We start from the raw sequence: 16,697 nt of genomic DNA on the forward strand, positions 1-16,697 counted from the left end.
GTCTGAGCCCAGGCTGCCAGCTGTTCTCACTGAGGTGCCAGCCATTTGAATGAATGTGAGCGAGGCTGCCTTGGACCCTCCAGACCAGCTCATCTGCCGGTTGAATACCACTGAGTGACCTCAACTGCCACTAGAAGAGCCACTCAGACAAGCCATACCTGAATTCCTCACCCCCAAAATCATGAGATATAATAGAACGGTTGTTTCAGGCCACTAAGCTTTGGAGTAACTTGATACACAGGAACATGCATTATCTCATTCAATCCATTCGTTATACCTGTCTTACAGACTAGGAAATTTAAGTTCAGAGGGGTTAAATAACTTGCCCTAGGTCTTTCAGGAAGCAGGAAGCCTAGCTGGCATTTGAACTTGAACTTGCGAAGTCTGACTCCATAACTCCCTCAAACCCAAGCATTTGTGATATCGCTTTTTAGTGGATCTATGTGTCCCTCCTGGCAGGAGCACTGGCATTTCAACCCAAAACATTACTGTAAACAAATAATTGAATTAATTTTCAAGGAGTGATATTTTTAGCACCAAGACATTCCCTGTTTAAGAGATATATGGGGAGATTTGAAGATGGGGGGGCGGGGGAGGAGGGGTTCCCTTCCCCAAACTCAAGACAGTGAGCGCTGCTGATTTATTTATCTTTGTGTATCCATAGCTGACACAGAGCTTGTTCATGGTGGATACTTAATAAATGTTTGTTCAAGAATAAATTAGCCCACAAAAGAATAAGTGATGGCGTTGGACTAGATGGGTAAGTGGACCAAGACCTGGAGAGAAAGGTTTTCCTGCCATCTGGTGGCTATTCCTGGAACAACACTTTCTTCTCTGTGGCAGGAGAAGGAAATGGAACGTTCCTTGGGGGACTTTGGCGGTGTCAGGTATCAGGTAGCATCATTCTAGACTGGAGTAGAGTGCCGTGTGGTGGGGCCTCCCCCAGGATCCATACTTCTTGTCTCTTCCAGTGTCTGTGCTCCTTGAGGGTAAGCAAAGAAGTAGTGCTTCCCTACCCCCAGGTCATTCTGTTCTCCAGAGCTAAGCATTCAGTAGGTGCTCAATAAATACTTGAGACTGAAATTTGTGAAAATAGGCAATGAACAGTCTCATATTTCACCTTTACCTTCTACTGAAGTTTGCAAAAAAGATAGCTACCTTGAAGCGAGGGGCCGTTCTCCCAGAACTTAAGTGGCCTGCTCCTGGCAAACCCTCAAGTCCCCGGCCATCCCCCACCTCAGTCTCAGGCCTCTGGACACTGGCGTCTTCCCACACTCAGCCCCTCCCACCTCCCCCCTTGCAGAACTGACAGGCCTAGATGGCTGTCTTCCTGGCAGTAAGGCAGGGTCGGAATTTTCCCTACGAGGTCCCGTACACGGACACAAAACACCATCCTCACATCAGACGAAGCCTCATTTGCCTCATCTGGAAAAACTTGGACAACAGCATATCTCCCTCAGAGAGCTGTTGCTCTGTGACCACACGAGCTTAGATGTGTGAAGTACTTGGAATCCGTAAGGCTTCCTACCAGTGTATGCGGTTACCTGTCCTGGACAATTCCTAGAAAAATAAACACATGCCCCTCTTCATCCTACTCAGCCAGACAGCCAGACAGCCAGGCAGCCCTCAAAGTCCCACAGCGGTCCTCACCAACCCATCCCATCCAGGCTTTCAACCCAAAGCTGCCCTCGGGATCCACGGCCTCTCCCATCCCCTCTCCCTGATCCCAGAGCAGGTCAGAAAGGCAAGAGGGGTTTGGTAAGAACAGACACTTTATTGTACACCATGGGGGGTGTAGAGAGGAAGGAGGGGCTCCAGGGGTGACAAAGCCTCATCCCCTCCCCTGGGCTGAGTGGTCTGGACCCAGGGCTCTGACCAGCATGGGGCACGTGGACTAGAATTTTTCTGAACTTGCGCCAGAACCGAAAGTGACACCTGGCATGTGTGCATAGGATGAGAAGGGACGCTGGGCCCTTCTCCCCCATCCCCAGTCATTAGGCTCTGGTGAAGGGGCAGCAGGCCCCCTCCCCAGTTTGGGGGCCTGGTGGGCGCTCAGGGAGTCGGGTGCGTCCCAACATGTACTCCAGTGGGAGGGGGGAGGTGCAGCTGTGAAGAAGCTAGAGGGCAGCCCCCTCCCCGTACTAGTACAGGCCTGCGTGGGCCTGGGACCACACAGCTTCTGGCCCCCAGCCTCACGGCCCGTAGGCTGAGTCAGGAGGGCCTCTCCTAGCACTAGTCCCCACGGACTTTTTGCTCGAGGGCAAAAGCCAACCTGGCTGACATCAACCTCTGTGCCCACCCGTCCACCCATCTGGGCCTCAGGCTTCACATTGCCTCAGTGGAGTGGGCTCCCTGGGCAAGAAGCTGGTGACTGGGGCTGGAGGGCGGGCAGAGGCAGGACCAGCCACCAGGGACTCTTTCAGGTACACCCCTGGCCTGCCCTGCTCTGCCCCGGAGTCTGCTCTGTCCCCTGTGGGCACTGCATGGACAGCACCGAAGTCAGTGGGGTGGGGACCCTGTGCTGGAACATAGGGCCTGCCCCTCTCTGGCCACGTCCTGCTCCTCCAGGGAATCTGGGGCTGGATCTCCCTCCGTCAGATGCCCTACCTGCTCTTGACCCCATCGGCCCCATCCACTCCCAGCTCCCCTGAGGAGTGAGCAGAGGTGTGTGTGTGTCAGAAGCACAGGGGAGGGGCGGCTGTTCCCCCTGAACACTGTCAGGGATGTCTCAAGGACAAACACAGGACAGAGGCGCGGTGAGATGATGCCCTCTTGGGGTCTCACCATCTTAAGGAACCCAGCACTTTCCCCGGAGCTGAAGACATTGTGTCTCCAGTGGGCACAGCGAGAAAATAAAATAAATGTGGGGACTTCCCCCACTCCCCTAAGATGCCTCATTCTCTGTTTCTGGCAAGCCCAATGGGGGGAAGGCAGCGAGTCACCAGTGAGAGGCATGTGCCTTTCCCAGGACGCGGGTTTCCCACGGAACCCTGCCCTGAGGCCTCGCCTGACGGAGCTGAGAGGAGAAGGAGGTGGCAGGAGGGCAGCGTGGCCTTCAGGAATGTGGTGAACACGGGGATCACAAGTCAGCACCCTACGCGCACCCACACCCACACCCACATACGTGTGCGTGCACACACACACGCACACACCAAGCTCGGGGCCCTACGTCTAATGGCAGAGATGCAGCAGGACAGGGCCCGGCCTACGGCAGCCGGCTACGAGCACTACCCAGCCCACGAGGACCAAGCTGACGGCCCCAGCTCAGCCGCCCTGTCACAGGCTGGCGTGATGGGGCCTGGTCCAGCCACACGCTACAAAATTAAAAATATATCAAATATACAATGAAAATAGATCTTTACAGCACTGAGGATGAAAATAGTCCACCAGCCACAGTATAATATTGGGTTTGTCATTTAACAGCATTTACACCCACATGTACAGATTGAATATACAATAGAAATAGAATATATAGAGTATATATAGTAGTGTCTCTCCTGGGGCCTTGCTTTTCCTGTTGCTATTTCTGCTTGGGATTAGGCACAGGGCCAGGTAGGAGGTGCTGTCAGGTGAGGGGGCCTAAGGCGTGATGTGGTGTCCCAGAAGCTCATGTCTTTGTGGAGATGTGGGTCTCCCCCTCCCCCCACACACTCAGGAAGGATGGGTGGGGCTGAGAGGGCTGGAAATGGGAGCACGTGTGGGAGGAGGACGAGGAACGGAGGTGGCGAGTGGACCCCAAGGGGGGCGGGGAAAACCAAGGGACTAAGGGGTGGAAGAGGGACCCCTGGGCCTAGTGTGTCCCTCCCAGGGCTGAGAGCAGTCAGGGGCACAAGAGTGACTCAGGACCCTTTGTGAAGGAGCCAGGCCTGCCCCTGCCCTGCCCACTGCAGCTCGCAAAGATGGAGGTTTGCTGTCCCAGCCAGTCTTCCTTCCTCCCCACCCCTCCTTCCTTCCATTCACCCATCCTTGCATCCTTTCATCAGTCCATTCATCTCTCTGCAGACTTCTGACCTCCAATCAGGTTCCAATCCTCTTAGCCTGCACTCCGAGGGTGGCCCTCTTCCGGGGGAGGCAAAGGTAAGCGTGGGTGGGGTGCCGCAGGGCTGGGCCCCAGGACAGAGGCCCGGCCCTCCCCCTGGGCAGCTTCCAGTGGCCACAGCACGGCCTGTGCCCCCCACACCCCGCCACGGGCCGGGCGGCTTGGGAAAGGTTTCCGAGGTGTCCACACATGACGTGCACACCGGGTGGCTGTGCTTGTACAAGGAGAGGGGCGGCGGCCCAAAGGGGCAGTGAAATTATCTCCTTCCCAGGTGTGAGCCCCTGAACTCCAGGGACTGCCGTTCCAGGGCAGAAGCTGCCGCTAGTGAGAAAGTCGGGCCCCTGGCGAGAGGGGAGGGGGTGTGCTTCACAGCTGTGCTCCAAACCATCTGACTTGTGCTGTGAGCCATCAGGTGTGCTCTAGAGACCTCTCCTCTCTCGAGGATAGAGGCAGAGGCCACGACTCTGGGCTCCCGGATGGGGGTGTGGGGAGAGGGCAGGCTAAGCTCTAATGGAGGTGGGAAAGGCTCTGGGGCCAGTCACTGCCCTACCAGGCAGGATGCGGGAGGACACCCCCCCACCTCAGGCAGGGCCAAGAACACTGGAGGGTCCACCTTGAGCCTGGGGCCAAGGAGCCCCCTCATCCCACCACCCCCGCTGCCAAGGCTCATGCTCTAAACCGGAGGGCACCGTCTGCCTCACCAAACAGAAATTGGGGATTTCTGCAGACTCCATCCCAAAGTCTAAGCCCGGAGTCCTGGCACCTCTGCCCCATCTCCAACCTTAAATTGGGCACTTCTGGAAAGGGACACCCCACCCAACACATCCCTGCACCACCACCACTACCTGGCAGCACAGACCTAAGGGACTCCGAGACCTAAGAACTGCAGGAGAGAGGGAGTGTGGAGTGACCCCTGGAGTGGCCACTTGGAGCCTCCCCTGTGCTGGGAATCGGGACGTCTGGGCGGTTCCAGTAACTCAGCTGTAGTTTGGTAAGGGGATCTCTGAAGGTTAGCTGGGTTGGGGGCCTAGACTGGGGGGCAGAGCTTCTCCCAGCCCCCACTCAGATCTAGGAAGCAGAAGTCGGCTGGGACTGGGGTGGAGGATGAGGCAGGGCAGAGCCCCTCCCCTTGGGCAGAGGGCCTGGCCTGGAAGGAAAAACCAGGCTGGGACACGTGGGCTGGCTGGGTGTGGGAGGCGAGGCGGGCAGGGCGGGGCGGTGGTCACAGCTCCGACTCAGGGGTGCTGGCCAGGAGGTAGCCACTCCCATAGCGTCCATTGGGGTTGCCACTGGTCTCCAGGGGCGATGTGCTGCCGGGCCCCAGGTAGGAGCGGTGAGTGGGCATGGGGGAGGGCGCCTCGCTCGGCACCTTGCTGAGGATGAAGCGGGTCTCGTCGTTCTCCTCCAGGTTGGAGATGTCCTTCATCATGCGGCCCTTCTTGTAGGACACGGAGAGGGTGTTGGAGCCGTCGGAGAGCAGGTGGAAGTGCCGCAGAACGAACACCACAGGGATGGGCAGGACAGCCACGACGATGAGCGTGATCAGGAGAGCCATGGCCCAGTTAGGGAAATACAGGTAGCGCTCGGCAGCCTAGGGGTGGACACGGGTGAGGGCTGCTGCCCGCCCTGCCGCAGCCTCACCCTCTCAGACTCCAGGACAACTTCCCCGCCGCACTCATCCTGGCCAGGCACTGGCAGAGATGGGGTTCATCAGGGGCTGCTCCTTGGGTGAGCTGGTCCCCTTGGCTAAGGGCCTGAGCCTCCCTGGGTCTCAGTTTCTGCACTTGTAAAAAGTTGGGGTGGTTCCACTCCATGGACTCCACAGGGAGAGAAAACATGGGTTAGAAAGACTGGACAAGTGCGTTCACCTTTCTGACCCTCAGTTTCCCCATCTGTGTGACAGCGATAACACCACCTCTCTCTTTGGGTTGTTGTGAAGGTTACAGATCAGCTGTGCAAAGCCTCTGGCAGGGTCTGGCACCGAGTAGTTGCCCTATAAGGGGTTATCTCTACCACCTGTGGCATTAAAGGCCTGGGAAGATGCCAATGTCCCTGGGGTTTCAGGCCCCCGCCTCTCACCTCCTCCTTGATCCAGGCGCTGTAGCCCGGGGGCGTGACCCCCAGCTGGATGATGCTGGCCGTGGTGAGCACAGCCATGCACAGTGGAGACACGAACTTCCACATGTAGAAATAGAAGCGGTAGGGCTGGAAGCCCAGCATCTCCGTCAGCTCCTGCATGAACCTGCCAAGCACAGCGCAGGGTCCAGAAATTGGCACCCGCACTATGCCGGCACATGCCCCCCAGCCACCTCCTCCAGGAAGCCTTCACTGACCAGTCCCTCCCTCCCAGGCTGTTATACTCTTCGCATTCAATACATTATTCTGTGGCCCCACTGGCCGCTGAAAAGGCTCTGTTGTCCTCCCCTAACTTCCTCTGACTACGTCACGTCACACCTCACCCAGGGATATGATACAGCCCACAGGACACGCCCTGGGCAGGTGGACAGGCTCCAGAGGGCTTTGCTGGGCACCCAGCCCACCTGGTGCTGGCCTGGCTCTAGACTCCCCCTGCTGGAAGAGAGGTAGAAGTGCACATTCCTAGTGTCCAAAGGCAGAAGGCCGTCCTGACTCAGGGATGCCTAACCACTGGGCATGTGGGTGAAATTCCGGGAGGCTGGCAGGCTGTGTACATGAATAGCATTAAAAAAAATCATCTTTACCTCAGTAACACCTAGCTGAAATCTTGCATTTCTTTCTGTTATAAGTGCAAGCAACAACAGTAGTATTAAGGGTACCCAAGATGCTGTAAGCAATTGATTAAATCACAGATATTTCCCTATCACATTACAATTGAGATACCGACAAACATCATTTAGGCTCATCACTGCTTTGAAATTACCATTGTTATTAGACCCACAGCTAGATCTTGTAACTTAATGCAGTAAAAATAAAGTACATGTATATTACTGTATCACAGATTTTAAACATTATTTTGCTAATTTTCAATATAACTAGTTTCCTATATAATCTTATATATTTTATCTTGTGCATTAAAAAATAACAGTCTGAGAAGGGGTACGGGGCTTCACCAGACTGCAGAAGAGGGAGAGCCTTTCCAGCAGCATGTTCTAACCCCGTCTCACAGGGTCGCTCTCTGTCTTATCAGCCCGTTCCCTCCTGCACTCTCCTAGGAAGTAGATGGCTGTAGCAGGGCCTGTGAGAGTCTGATTCTGAGACCAGGTCTAGACATCGGGGTGGGTCAGGCTGAGTGGGTTAGAGGAGCCCCGGGCGTTGCTGAGTGAGTGAAAGGACTTCCTGGGGACACAGATTTGTCCTGAAATGAGGAATGAGGCCAGGGGCTGACAGTGTGTATAGGTTTCCCTGAGGCTCAGGCTACGAGACCCAATCCTTTCATATTGCTGAATTCTCTTACCCCCACCCAACCCCAAACTTAGGGCCCAAACCACACATTGTCTCACACTCCTTTGTAGCTCACTCTAGAACTATGAGTCAGGCTGCTGAAGTCAATGGTTTCTTTGAGGGCAGGGGCCTCTTGTGTACCCACCAAGTGCTTAACGAGCTTGACAGAATTCTGAAGAGTTGGTACCCAGGAAAGATGCTATGGTAGTTTAAGCCCATTCGGGATGATGCCAGCGCCTGAATCCAGAAGACTCGTGTCCTCAGCCTGGCTCTCTCTCTCACCAGCCCAGTGGCCTTGGACAGTCGTGTCCTCTCTCTGAGACTCAGTTTCCCTAAGTGATCTGTAAGGGCACTTTCTGGCTGACATTCTGACTCTGTGATCTCCTGCGCCACTCATGAGCAGCCCTGGGAACACAGCACTCGCCAGGGAGTCATGATGGGTGGGATAGACCCCTCCTCCTGTCCCCAGCTCTCCCCCATGTCCTCCTTACTTCTTGGTTCCATAGATCCAGGCCACAGCGACGTTCTCAAGGATGACGATGACAGTGAGTGGCAGGGTGGCCGAGTAGTCATCAAACATGGTGACAAAGTAGTTTCCGGAGCGCTGGACGAACAACAGCCCCACGAAGAAGGCAAAGACACAGCAGCCCACTACAGAGAGCCGGGAGGCCGGTATGGGGCCAAAGGTGCAGGGTGGGTGGTGCCCCAGGGATCTTAGGGGCACCCAGGTCCCTCCCATCTCACCCCTCCTCACAGCAGTCCTTCATGGAGGTGGGAAGGGGGTCCAGATGCTGAGGTTCTGAGCTCCTACTCTACTAGGCAGGGAGCACCCTGGGGCTGGGAGTGACAGGGATGGAACAGGGTGCAGGCCCTGCACGGAGGAGGCCACCCCTGCTAAGACACCTCAGCAGGCCCTTGGGGAGAAGGGCAAACAAACCAAGAAAGAGGCCTATCTCCCAGCCCACGTTTGGCACAGATTCCCAAACAGCCTTCTCCCTTCCGGCTCTGAAGTGCTCTTCTCTGGGTGGCGTAGCCAGGCTCCAGCTGTGTGCCGGGTTGGGTGGGGGGTGGGGGGGTGGAGCTTTCTAAGTATGGAGTCATGAATAACCCAGTGGGAACCCAATCTTTCTACAGTCAGAGTCACAACCTGTTCACTGTTCCCCTGGACAGCCCACAAGCCCAGTGGGGGCTGCCGGGAGGAGTTACCTGTGAACATCTCCTTGGGCACCTTGAAGGTGTCGATGATGGGCGTGGTGATGCCCGCCATGGTCCCGATCATACTGCCCAGGCCCAGGTTGATAAGCATCAGGAAGAACATGACGGACCAGAACGGGGAGGCGGGGAAGTGCGTCATGGCCTCGGTGAAGGCGATGAAGGCCAGGCCTGTGCCCTGCACGGACTGAGGGTGGGTGCGGAGGGCGGGGCTGAGTGAGGGTCCACGCCCACCTGGGGGCCCCCTGCTTCCTTATCTCTGCCCTCAGAGCTTTAGGAATATAGCTGTTCCCTCCTTCACAGAGATCCCCGCCCCCCTAAATCCTCTTGCTTTCAGCCAGTGGGTCTGAAATGTGAGTGGGCATCAGAATACCCCCCAGGGAGTAAAACATTAATTCAGGACTTCACCTGTGGGGCCTGGAATCTACGAGTTGTCCAAGGACCCCAGGTGATTCAGATGAAGATGCTCACTTTTAGAAACACACCCAGCTCAAGACTCTCCTCCTCTAAGCAATGCAGCCGCCCCCAGCTCTGAACGCCAGACTTTACCGAAGTGGTCTCAGCCTCAGCTGCCCAACGGACTCAAGTTGGAGCCTTTTAAAAACACTGATGCCTGGGTCTCTCCACGAGGACAATGATTTGTTTGGCCTGGGGGTAAAGCTGGGTATCAGGGTTTTATAAAGCCCCCAGGTGACTCTGATGGGCAGCCAAGGTAGAGAACCACTGCTTTAATGCCCAGGTCCCTGCTCACAGGGAACTGACCACACACTGTCCGCTGACATCACTTCTGTGCTATCCTGTAGTGTCTGCGGACTGCGAGGGAACACCTCCCCAAACTGTGAGAGTGTAGTTCTTGTCATTTAGATGTTATCAAGATTGTATTATGTAAAAAAACTGCTATGGGGACTTCCCTGGTGGTCCAGCGGTTAAGACTGTGCTCCCAATGCAGGGGGCCCGGGTTCTATCCCTGGTCAGGGAACCAGATCCCGCATGCCACAACTAAAGATCCCGCATGCCACAACTAAAGATCCCGCATGCCACAACTAAAGATCCCTCATGTAGCAACTAAAGATCCCACACATGGCAACGAAGGTCCCACACATGGCAATGAAGATCCCGCATGCCACAACTAAGACCCTGCACAGCCAAATAAATAAATGTTTTTTTAAAAAGCCTGCTACCATCCTACTTCTTTTTTTTTTTTTTTTTTTTGCGGTGAGCGGGCCTCTCACTGTTTTGGCCTCTCCCGTTGCGGAGCACAGGCTCCGGACGCGCAGGCTCAGCGGCCACGGCCCACAGGCCCAGCCGCTCCGCGGCATGTGGAATCTTCCGAGACCGGCACACGAACCCGTGTCCCCTGCAACGGCAGGCGGACTCTCAACCACTGCGCCACCAGGGAAGCCCTACCATCCTACTTCTATTCAGAGGACCCGGCCACGCCTGTGAGAATGGGGCAGGGTCTCAAGCAAGGGCGCCGTCCTTTATGCTGCCAGTTACCTGGGGAAGAAACCAGGGCAGGGGTGCCCAGACATGGCCCTTTCACTCTTGATCACATGGGAAGAGCTCACAGGCGACACAGTCCCTCAGCATTAGGCTGGCGCCAGTAGAATGCAGCTGACTTTTTCACGAGCACAGGGAAAGCGTCATCTTCCCTGGCTCCACGGAGAAGGGGAGGGTTGATCGAGGCTGACTGAGAGGAGGTGGCTCAGCCCCATGTGAGCCCTGGCACCAGATGGATCCCAGGACCCCGAGGGTATGTCTCTCTCCTGTTACCCCTCCTAACAGAACAGTCACTTTGAAAGTTTCCAGCTGTGCAAACGGGGATAGAAGCAAGGTGTCCAAACTTGGGCCTGCACGTTAATGAGGGGCAGCATTGCCCTGCCCTCCCCAGGGGCTAAGGGTCACTGTGGCAGTGGGAGTGGGGCAGCTGGGGGAGGGGCAGAAGCATCAAGATTTGAACCTGGCTCCCCTACTTCTTAGCTGTGAGACCTCAAGCAGGCTCCCAGCTTACAGGCTGCTCGCTTGTAAAACAGGCGACAACGTTAATACTCGGCTCACGGCTCTGTCACGAGGGCCCAGGGGATAGACAGCAAAGGGCAGACGCTAATGTAAACACTTACTTTCTGCGTGCTGTGTCCAAGGCACTGTTCCAAACGCATTACACATGGCAGAGACGGGTGCGCAGGAAACCCATTCAAGACACGTGAAAGCCGTCCCCGTTCCCGTTGATTTCTGGGACTTGTGCACCTGCCTCGTCTTCTCAGAGAGACTCAGCCTACCTCAGGGCAGGGGTTTTGGCCAGCACCTTCCCTCTGTGCTTCTCTGGGCACATAGTAGGTCCTCACTTATCAAGTAAAAAAATGAGTCCCTGGAGGCTTTCTGCACCCAAGCTCCAGCCACCCATGGCCTGTCTCTGGGTCTTGCACTCCCACACCTGCCTTTCTGCCCATCCTGGAAGGACAGCCTGCCCCATACCTTGTCCAGCTCATCCTCCAGAAGGCAGGGGTCGAGGCCCAGGGCTGAGAAATGGTCCTCCTTCACGGTCTTGATGACCTTGTACATCTCCGCGTAGTCCTTAGTGGTCAGGTGAGAGAAGTTGACGTGAGGAGGGATGAGGGCCCGGCTCAGGATGTCGGTGTTGAGGTACCCCAGGATCTTCTCGGCATTCCTGCAGCACAAAGGGAAGGGTAAAGTCAAAAGGTTTAAAACAAAAAAATTGAAAAAAAGGTAAAAAAAAAAAAAAGTTCAGGTAAAAAGGCAGGACTGGGCACCATCCTGGGGGTACCTCCTAGACACCCAGGCAGGATGCCATGGGCATCGACGGAGACATCTCTGAAGCTGTCCCTGTGGTCCAGGGCTGGGGACAGAGAGCTCCTCTGATCTCCATCGCCCAGCGCGGGTGGAGGGGGACTCTCCCAGGGGAAGGTGGACGGCGAGAGAAAAGGACAGGAGGAGAAAGGGGCCACCTACTCGACCACACACTTCTCGTTCATGATGTTGGCCTTGAAGCCCAGCACAGCGAACACCACGAGGGTGGCCAGCACCGAGGTGAAGAAGTTGATGAAGGACACCAGGGCGGCGTCGAAGTGGCAGTTGTTGTCCTGTTTGTTGTAGCTGGAGAAGGCGATGACACCCCCAAAGCCTAGCCCCAGGGCGAAGAAGACCTGTGTGGCTGCCTCCCGCCACACCTGGGGGTCCAGCATCTTGTCCAGCTGTAGTGGGGGAGGGGCGACCATGGCAGGGGAAGAAAAGAGACACAGAGATCATGGCTTAGGGAGTTCCCTGGCGGTCCAGTGGTTAGGACTCGGTGTTTTCACTGCCGTGGCCCAGGCGCAAACCCTGGCCGGGGAACTAAGGATCCTACAAGCAGGCGGCGCAGCCAAAAAAAAAAAAAAAAAAAGATAACGGCTTTATTCTCGTGCAGTGGAATTCCCACCACACCCCAGTTCCTCAGCCTCACGGAGTCCAGAGGCAGCGTGGCACAGTGGTAAAGAGCTACGTGCGGCCTGGGCAATTCCTCTAACACCCCCTGAGCCTCAGGTCTCCTATGGGTAAAACACAGATAGCAAGAGCATCAGGAATCTAAAAAATACAACAAAGTAGTGAATATAACAAAAAAGAAACAGACTCACAGGTATACGGAGAACAAACTAGAGGTAATCAGTGGGGAGAAGGAAGGGGGGGCAAATGGGGGAGGGGATTACGAGGTACAAACTATTGTTTATCAAATAAGCTACAGGGATATATTGCACATCACAGGGAATATAGCCAATATTTTATAATAACTATAAATGGAGTATAACCTTTAAACATTGTGAGTCACTGTATTGTATACCTGTAACATATAATATTGTACATCAACTATACTTCAATTAAAAAAAAGAGTATCAGTTTCAGATGATCGTTGTGAGCCAGGTAAGATAAAATAAACGCTACATGCTTACATAGTAAGTTTTCGGTTAATTTTAACTGCTATCGTTGCTTACCATGGAGCTATCATACCAAGGAACATCTTCAAGGCCATCAGGAATGATGTGTAGGGCAAACTCTAGGGAGTGACATTCACTTAGACTATAGTGTGAATGGTGCCTCCTGGAGTCGTGCAGTATACAGCCTGCACAACTGTACAAGACAACTAAGAACACAAACGTCTCCCTCCTCCACCTCAAACCATGAAAAAAGATACCAACCTCTCCCTCCTGCCCACCCAAACTCCCTTTTCCAAAAGAGAAAAAAACCTTAAGTTCATTCATATACATCTACAGGCCCTAGATCACAGAAGAATCACCCCCAACCCACCCAGCTTGAAGCACAGAACCCAGACACTTCCTGGAGAGGGGAGCCCCGACCTGACCTGTCCATTTGCCTTCAGACCCAACAGGCGCCAGGACGTCCACAGTATCTAGATGGCTTGGGGCAATTTCTGAACGCGTTTCATGTCTGTTTTCCTTTTACTGTTTGCTCCTCAATGCAGGGACGAGGGCTTGGGCCCAGCATAGGGTCTTAGAGTCAGAAAGACCCAGGTCTAAGTCTGAATCCCTCTTTAAAGAGCTGAGAAGGCTTAGGCAGGTGATAGTGCCTGTTTTCTGAGCCTCCTGAAAAATGGGAATAATAACAAAGTCTCCCTCCAAGAATGATTCTGAGGACCAAATGTACAATCTCAAGTAACGCCTGGCTCGCAGGAGCATTTAATCCTGACAAAATGCCTCTGACCTGCTCAGGACAGAGGTGGGTTTGGGGTTCTTTGGGGGTTTTTTTTTGTTTGTATATTTTGGTGGGGGAAGGAATTGTTTTCTACATTTAGAAGAGTAAACTAAGACCCAAAGGTGAAATAACTCACTCGAAGTACTGGAGCCAGCCAGCCGGGGCAGAGGAGTTACTAAAACACAGATCGTCTGACATCGGGCCATGGCGCCCTCCTGGCACCATCTCCTGACTCAGCTGGTCTGCCGCTATACTCCTCAGACCACTTTCCCTTTGGACCTTTGCTGCTGAGGTGGACCCAAGTGACTTCACTCCAAACAGAGGAGGGAGGCAAGGAGCGAACTAGAGAATCTCCTACTCACCCTGTGGGCACAAGCCCCAAGTGGTCCTGGCCCGGTTGCCCCTGACTGCATGCCTATAAGAGAGTCTGTTCCTTGTGTGTACAGTAAAGTGATGGGCTTAGGGTCCATCCAGCTCTAATATTTCAGTCCTAACATCTAGGACAGAGGCCCACCATCTCAGCAGCTTCCCAGGCGTGTCTGAGCACCAGGAGTCACTGCCCAGCTGAGAAGGTGTTGGCAAGCTTGGAGGCTGGCAGAGCGATGGGCTAGGGGAGGAGGAGGGAGATGCATTCCAGGGGAGATTACAGTCCCTCAGTCCACACAAAATTGGTAAAGCCATCTTTGGCCCACCAAGAAAGCCCCGAGCCCAGACCTTAAGGAGCCAAGAGCCCCTTGTCATTCATGAGGAGGTGACACCCTCCCACCCCCTCCCCCTCGCTGTACATTCAACAGCTGTAACGTGTGTGGGCTCCCTGTGGATACGACATGCAGCCACTCGTCCATCAAACCCTGAGCACCTACTGTGGGCCAGGCCTGGTACTGGGTGGTGGGGAGCCACGAGGAGCAATAGGAGGCAAGGTCCCAGCTCGCGTGGAGCTGACATTCTGGTTGGAGAGATGGACATTGGTCAAATGACCCCATAAATAGATGCTAAGTTGCAAAAGTAACAAGGGCTGGGAAAGCCAGGTACCTAATGCTGGGAGATCCTGTGATAGGGGGATTTGAGTGAGTTAGGAGGTCAGGGAAGGCTTCCAGAGGAAGGGATCTTTGAGCTGCCCTTGCTAAAGTGAGGGAAGAGCATTCAGGCAGAGGGAACAGTGTGTGCCGAGGCCCTGAGGGGGGACGGAGGAGGACACCCTCCTCACACGGGGAGCTATGTGTGTAGGGAAGCAGAGAGGACAAGGCAGGAGTGGCACAGGCGAGGCTGGGAGAGTCAGAGGAGTCACAGCAAAGGCCCGTAAGGATCCTTGTCTTGATCCTAAAAAGGCACTTAACCAGGGAAGGCACGAAGGGGTGTGAAGGAGGAGGGAAACAATCGGATGGGCATTTCTTAAAGAAACCAGTGGATGCAGCAGATCTGCGAGGAAGCACATCCTGGGATTCAGGTGGGAGGTCATGGTGGCGTTGCCTAGGGTCAGGGTGGTGAAGACAGAGAGGGTATAGCAGGAAAACACAAGTCTACCTTAGTGACGGACTGGACTTGGGGGGCGCTGGAAGGGGAGATGCAAGGGTGACGGCCACAGCCCTGGCCTGCAGACCTGAGCTGGTGGATGTGGAAACAGCGGAAGAGGGGTCAGTGTCGAAGGGGTTAGAACAGGGAAGATCAAAGCATCCCTTCTAGAAATGCTGAGTTTAATGTGTCACGTAAGGTAGATAGCTAGTGGGAAGCAGCCGCATAGCACAGGGAGATCAGCTCTGTGCTTTGTGACCGCCTGGAGGGGTGGGATAGGGAGGGTGGGAGGGAGACGCAAGAGGGAGGGGATATGGGGATATATGTATATGTATAGCTGATTCACTTTGTTATAAAGCAGAAACTAACACACCATTGTAAAGCAATTATACTCCAATAAAGATGTAAAAAAAAAAATGATATCTACAAGGAGATGTCAAGCCAGTAGTTAGACAAATGAGTTTGGAATTTCGAGGACAGCGCTGAGCTGGAGGTATAATGTGTGCGTAGCAGGTGTACAGGCAGTGATTGCCCTGAGGCTGTGGATAGAGTGAGAAGAGGCAAGAGCCTGGGGCAAGTCAACATCTGCAAGTTTAAAGCAGGGAAGAGGATCTTACAGGGAGGGAGAGGAGGCCGGAGGAAAAGCAGGAGAGGGCTGGATCACAGAGGCCATGGGAAGAAAGGCCGCCAGGGAGAAGTGGGGACCCCTGCTATGGAGTGAAAGATGCTACAGCCACGAGGTCAGGGGTGAGCTTAGTCGGAGCTGTACGGGGAGCAATGGGGCCAGAAGACAGAGAGGAATGAGGAGAGTTGAGAAGCAGAGGGGAGGAAATGGCGGACACTCTGGAGAAGCTAGGCTTGGAATGAAAGGCAGGGCAGTATCGGGGGAAGGCTACGAAATCTGGAGCGTTGCTTTTTGATTTGTTGTCTCGTTTTGTTTTTAATGCAGTGACTTGACGATACCTAAAGCTGATGGAGGGCAGCAGACCTAGAGGAGGGAAGAGGAGCTATCTGCCATAGGGGACCCTTGAGCTGCTCACCTGGGAGACGACAGAAGGAGGACAGGATGGGGCAGCTGTGGGCAGGGCTGTATACATATTCTGTTTCTGTCTCCGCCATCTAAGGGAGTTTTCGTCTTGGTGGCTTCTGTTTTCCCCATAAAGCAGGAGGCAAAATCAACTGTTGGGGGTAAGGTGCACTGGGAGGAGAGGTCAGAAGGTTCAGACAGTGGAAGGGGTTGAAAATGTTCACCATGGAACACAGGAGAGAAAGATGGCCAGAGAAATGGCGCAGGGTCATTCCACACTGTTGAGGGCCCGCTTGCAGTGTCAACTTCTTTACAAAAGTGGTACAGACCTGCATCTCTTCATCTAAAAGCCTTGGGACCAGACTGGTTTTGGAAAACAGTTCTGTTTCCAATTTTACCGTCGAAAGGTAATATGGTGCATGTGCCACATAATTACATAACACCCCCCATGGGGTCTGGGACAGCACCCTGTAATCAGACACATTAGTATTTCTGCAGCAGAATATGAATATTCACACCAAGTGAATCGATAAAGACTATAAATAGTCTCACATCTGTTCAGGTCATTTTGTCGCCAAATGAGTTCTGGGAGAAAGAAAAAACTTTCTTGTTTTTCAGGGCTATTTGGATTTTGGCACTGTGCATAAAGAAATAGGCGCCTATACACGCTCCTAATAGAAATCTGGAGATTATTTTAAAAGGGAGAACAAAATAATCATAGTTCCACTGGGAAAGGACTTCTGTACCTCCCTTCTCCTGGGTGGGTTTTTTTAAATGATCCTC

General features: G+C 54.1%; 1 protein-coding gene across 2 annotated transcripts in view; it reads right to left on the bottom strand.

Annotated features, from left to right (window-relative positions):
- Window positions 1-1,754: 1,754 nt before the first annotated feature.
- SLC6A17 (solute carrier family 6 member 17) overlaps window positions 1,755-16,697 on the bottom strand; it is a 52,435-nt gene continuing 37,492 nt past the window's right edge. For both annotated transcript variants that reach the window (XM_030868971.2, XM_060301464.1), the window contains exons 7-12: window positions 11,642-11,883; window positions 11,147-11,339; window positions 8,666-8,858; window positions 7,951-8,110; window positions 6,119-6,281; window positions 1,755-5,630 (exon numbers count right to left, since the gene is read on the bottom strand). In XM_030868971.2, coding sequence (XP_030724831.1) covers window positions 5,262-5,630; window positions 6,119-6,281; window positions 7,951-8,110; window positions 8,666-8,858; window positions 11,147-11,339; window positions 11,642-11,883 — 1,320 coding nt within the window. In that variant the 3' untranslated portion in view covers window positions 1,755-5,261. The remainder of the gene's footprint in view (window positions 5,631-6,118; window positions 6,282-7,950; window positions 8,111-8,665; window positions 8,859-11,146; window positions 11,340-11,641; window positions 11,884-16,697) is intronic.

The sequence above is a fragment of the Globicephala melas genome, chromosome 1, assembly GCF_963455315.2.
Source record: "Globicephala melas chromosome 1, mGloMel1.2, whole genome shotgun sequence".
Taxonomy (NCBI): domain Eukaryota; kingdom Metazoa; phylum Chordata; class Mammalia; order Artiodactyla; family Delphinidae; genus Globicephala; species Globicephala melas.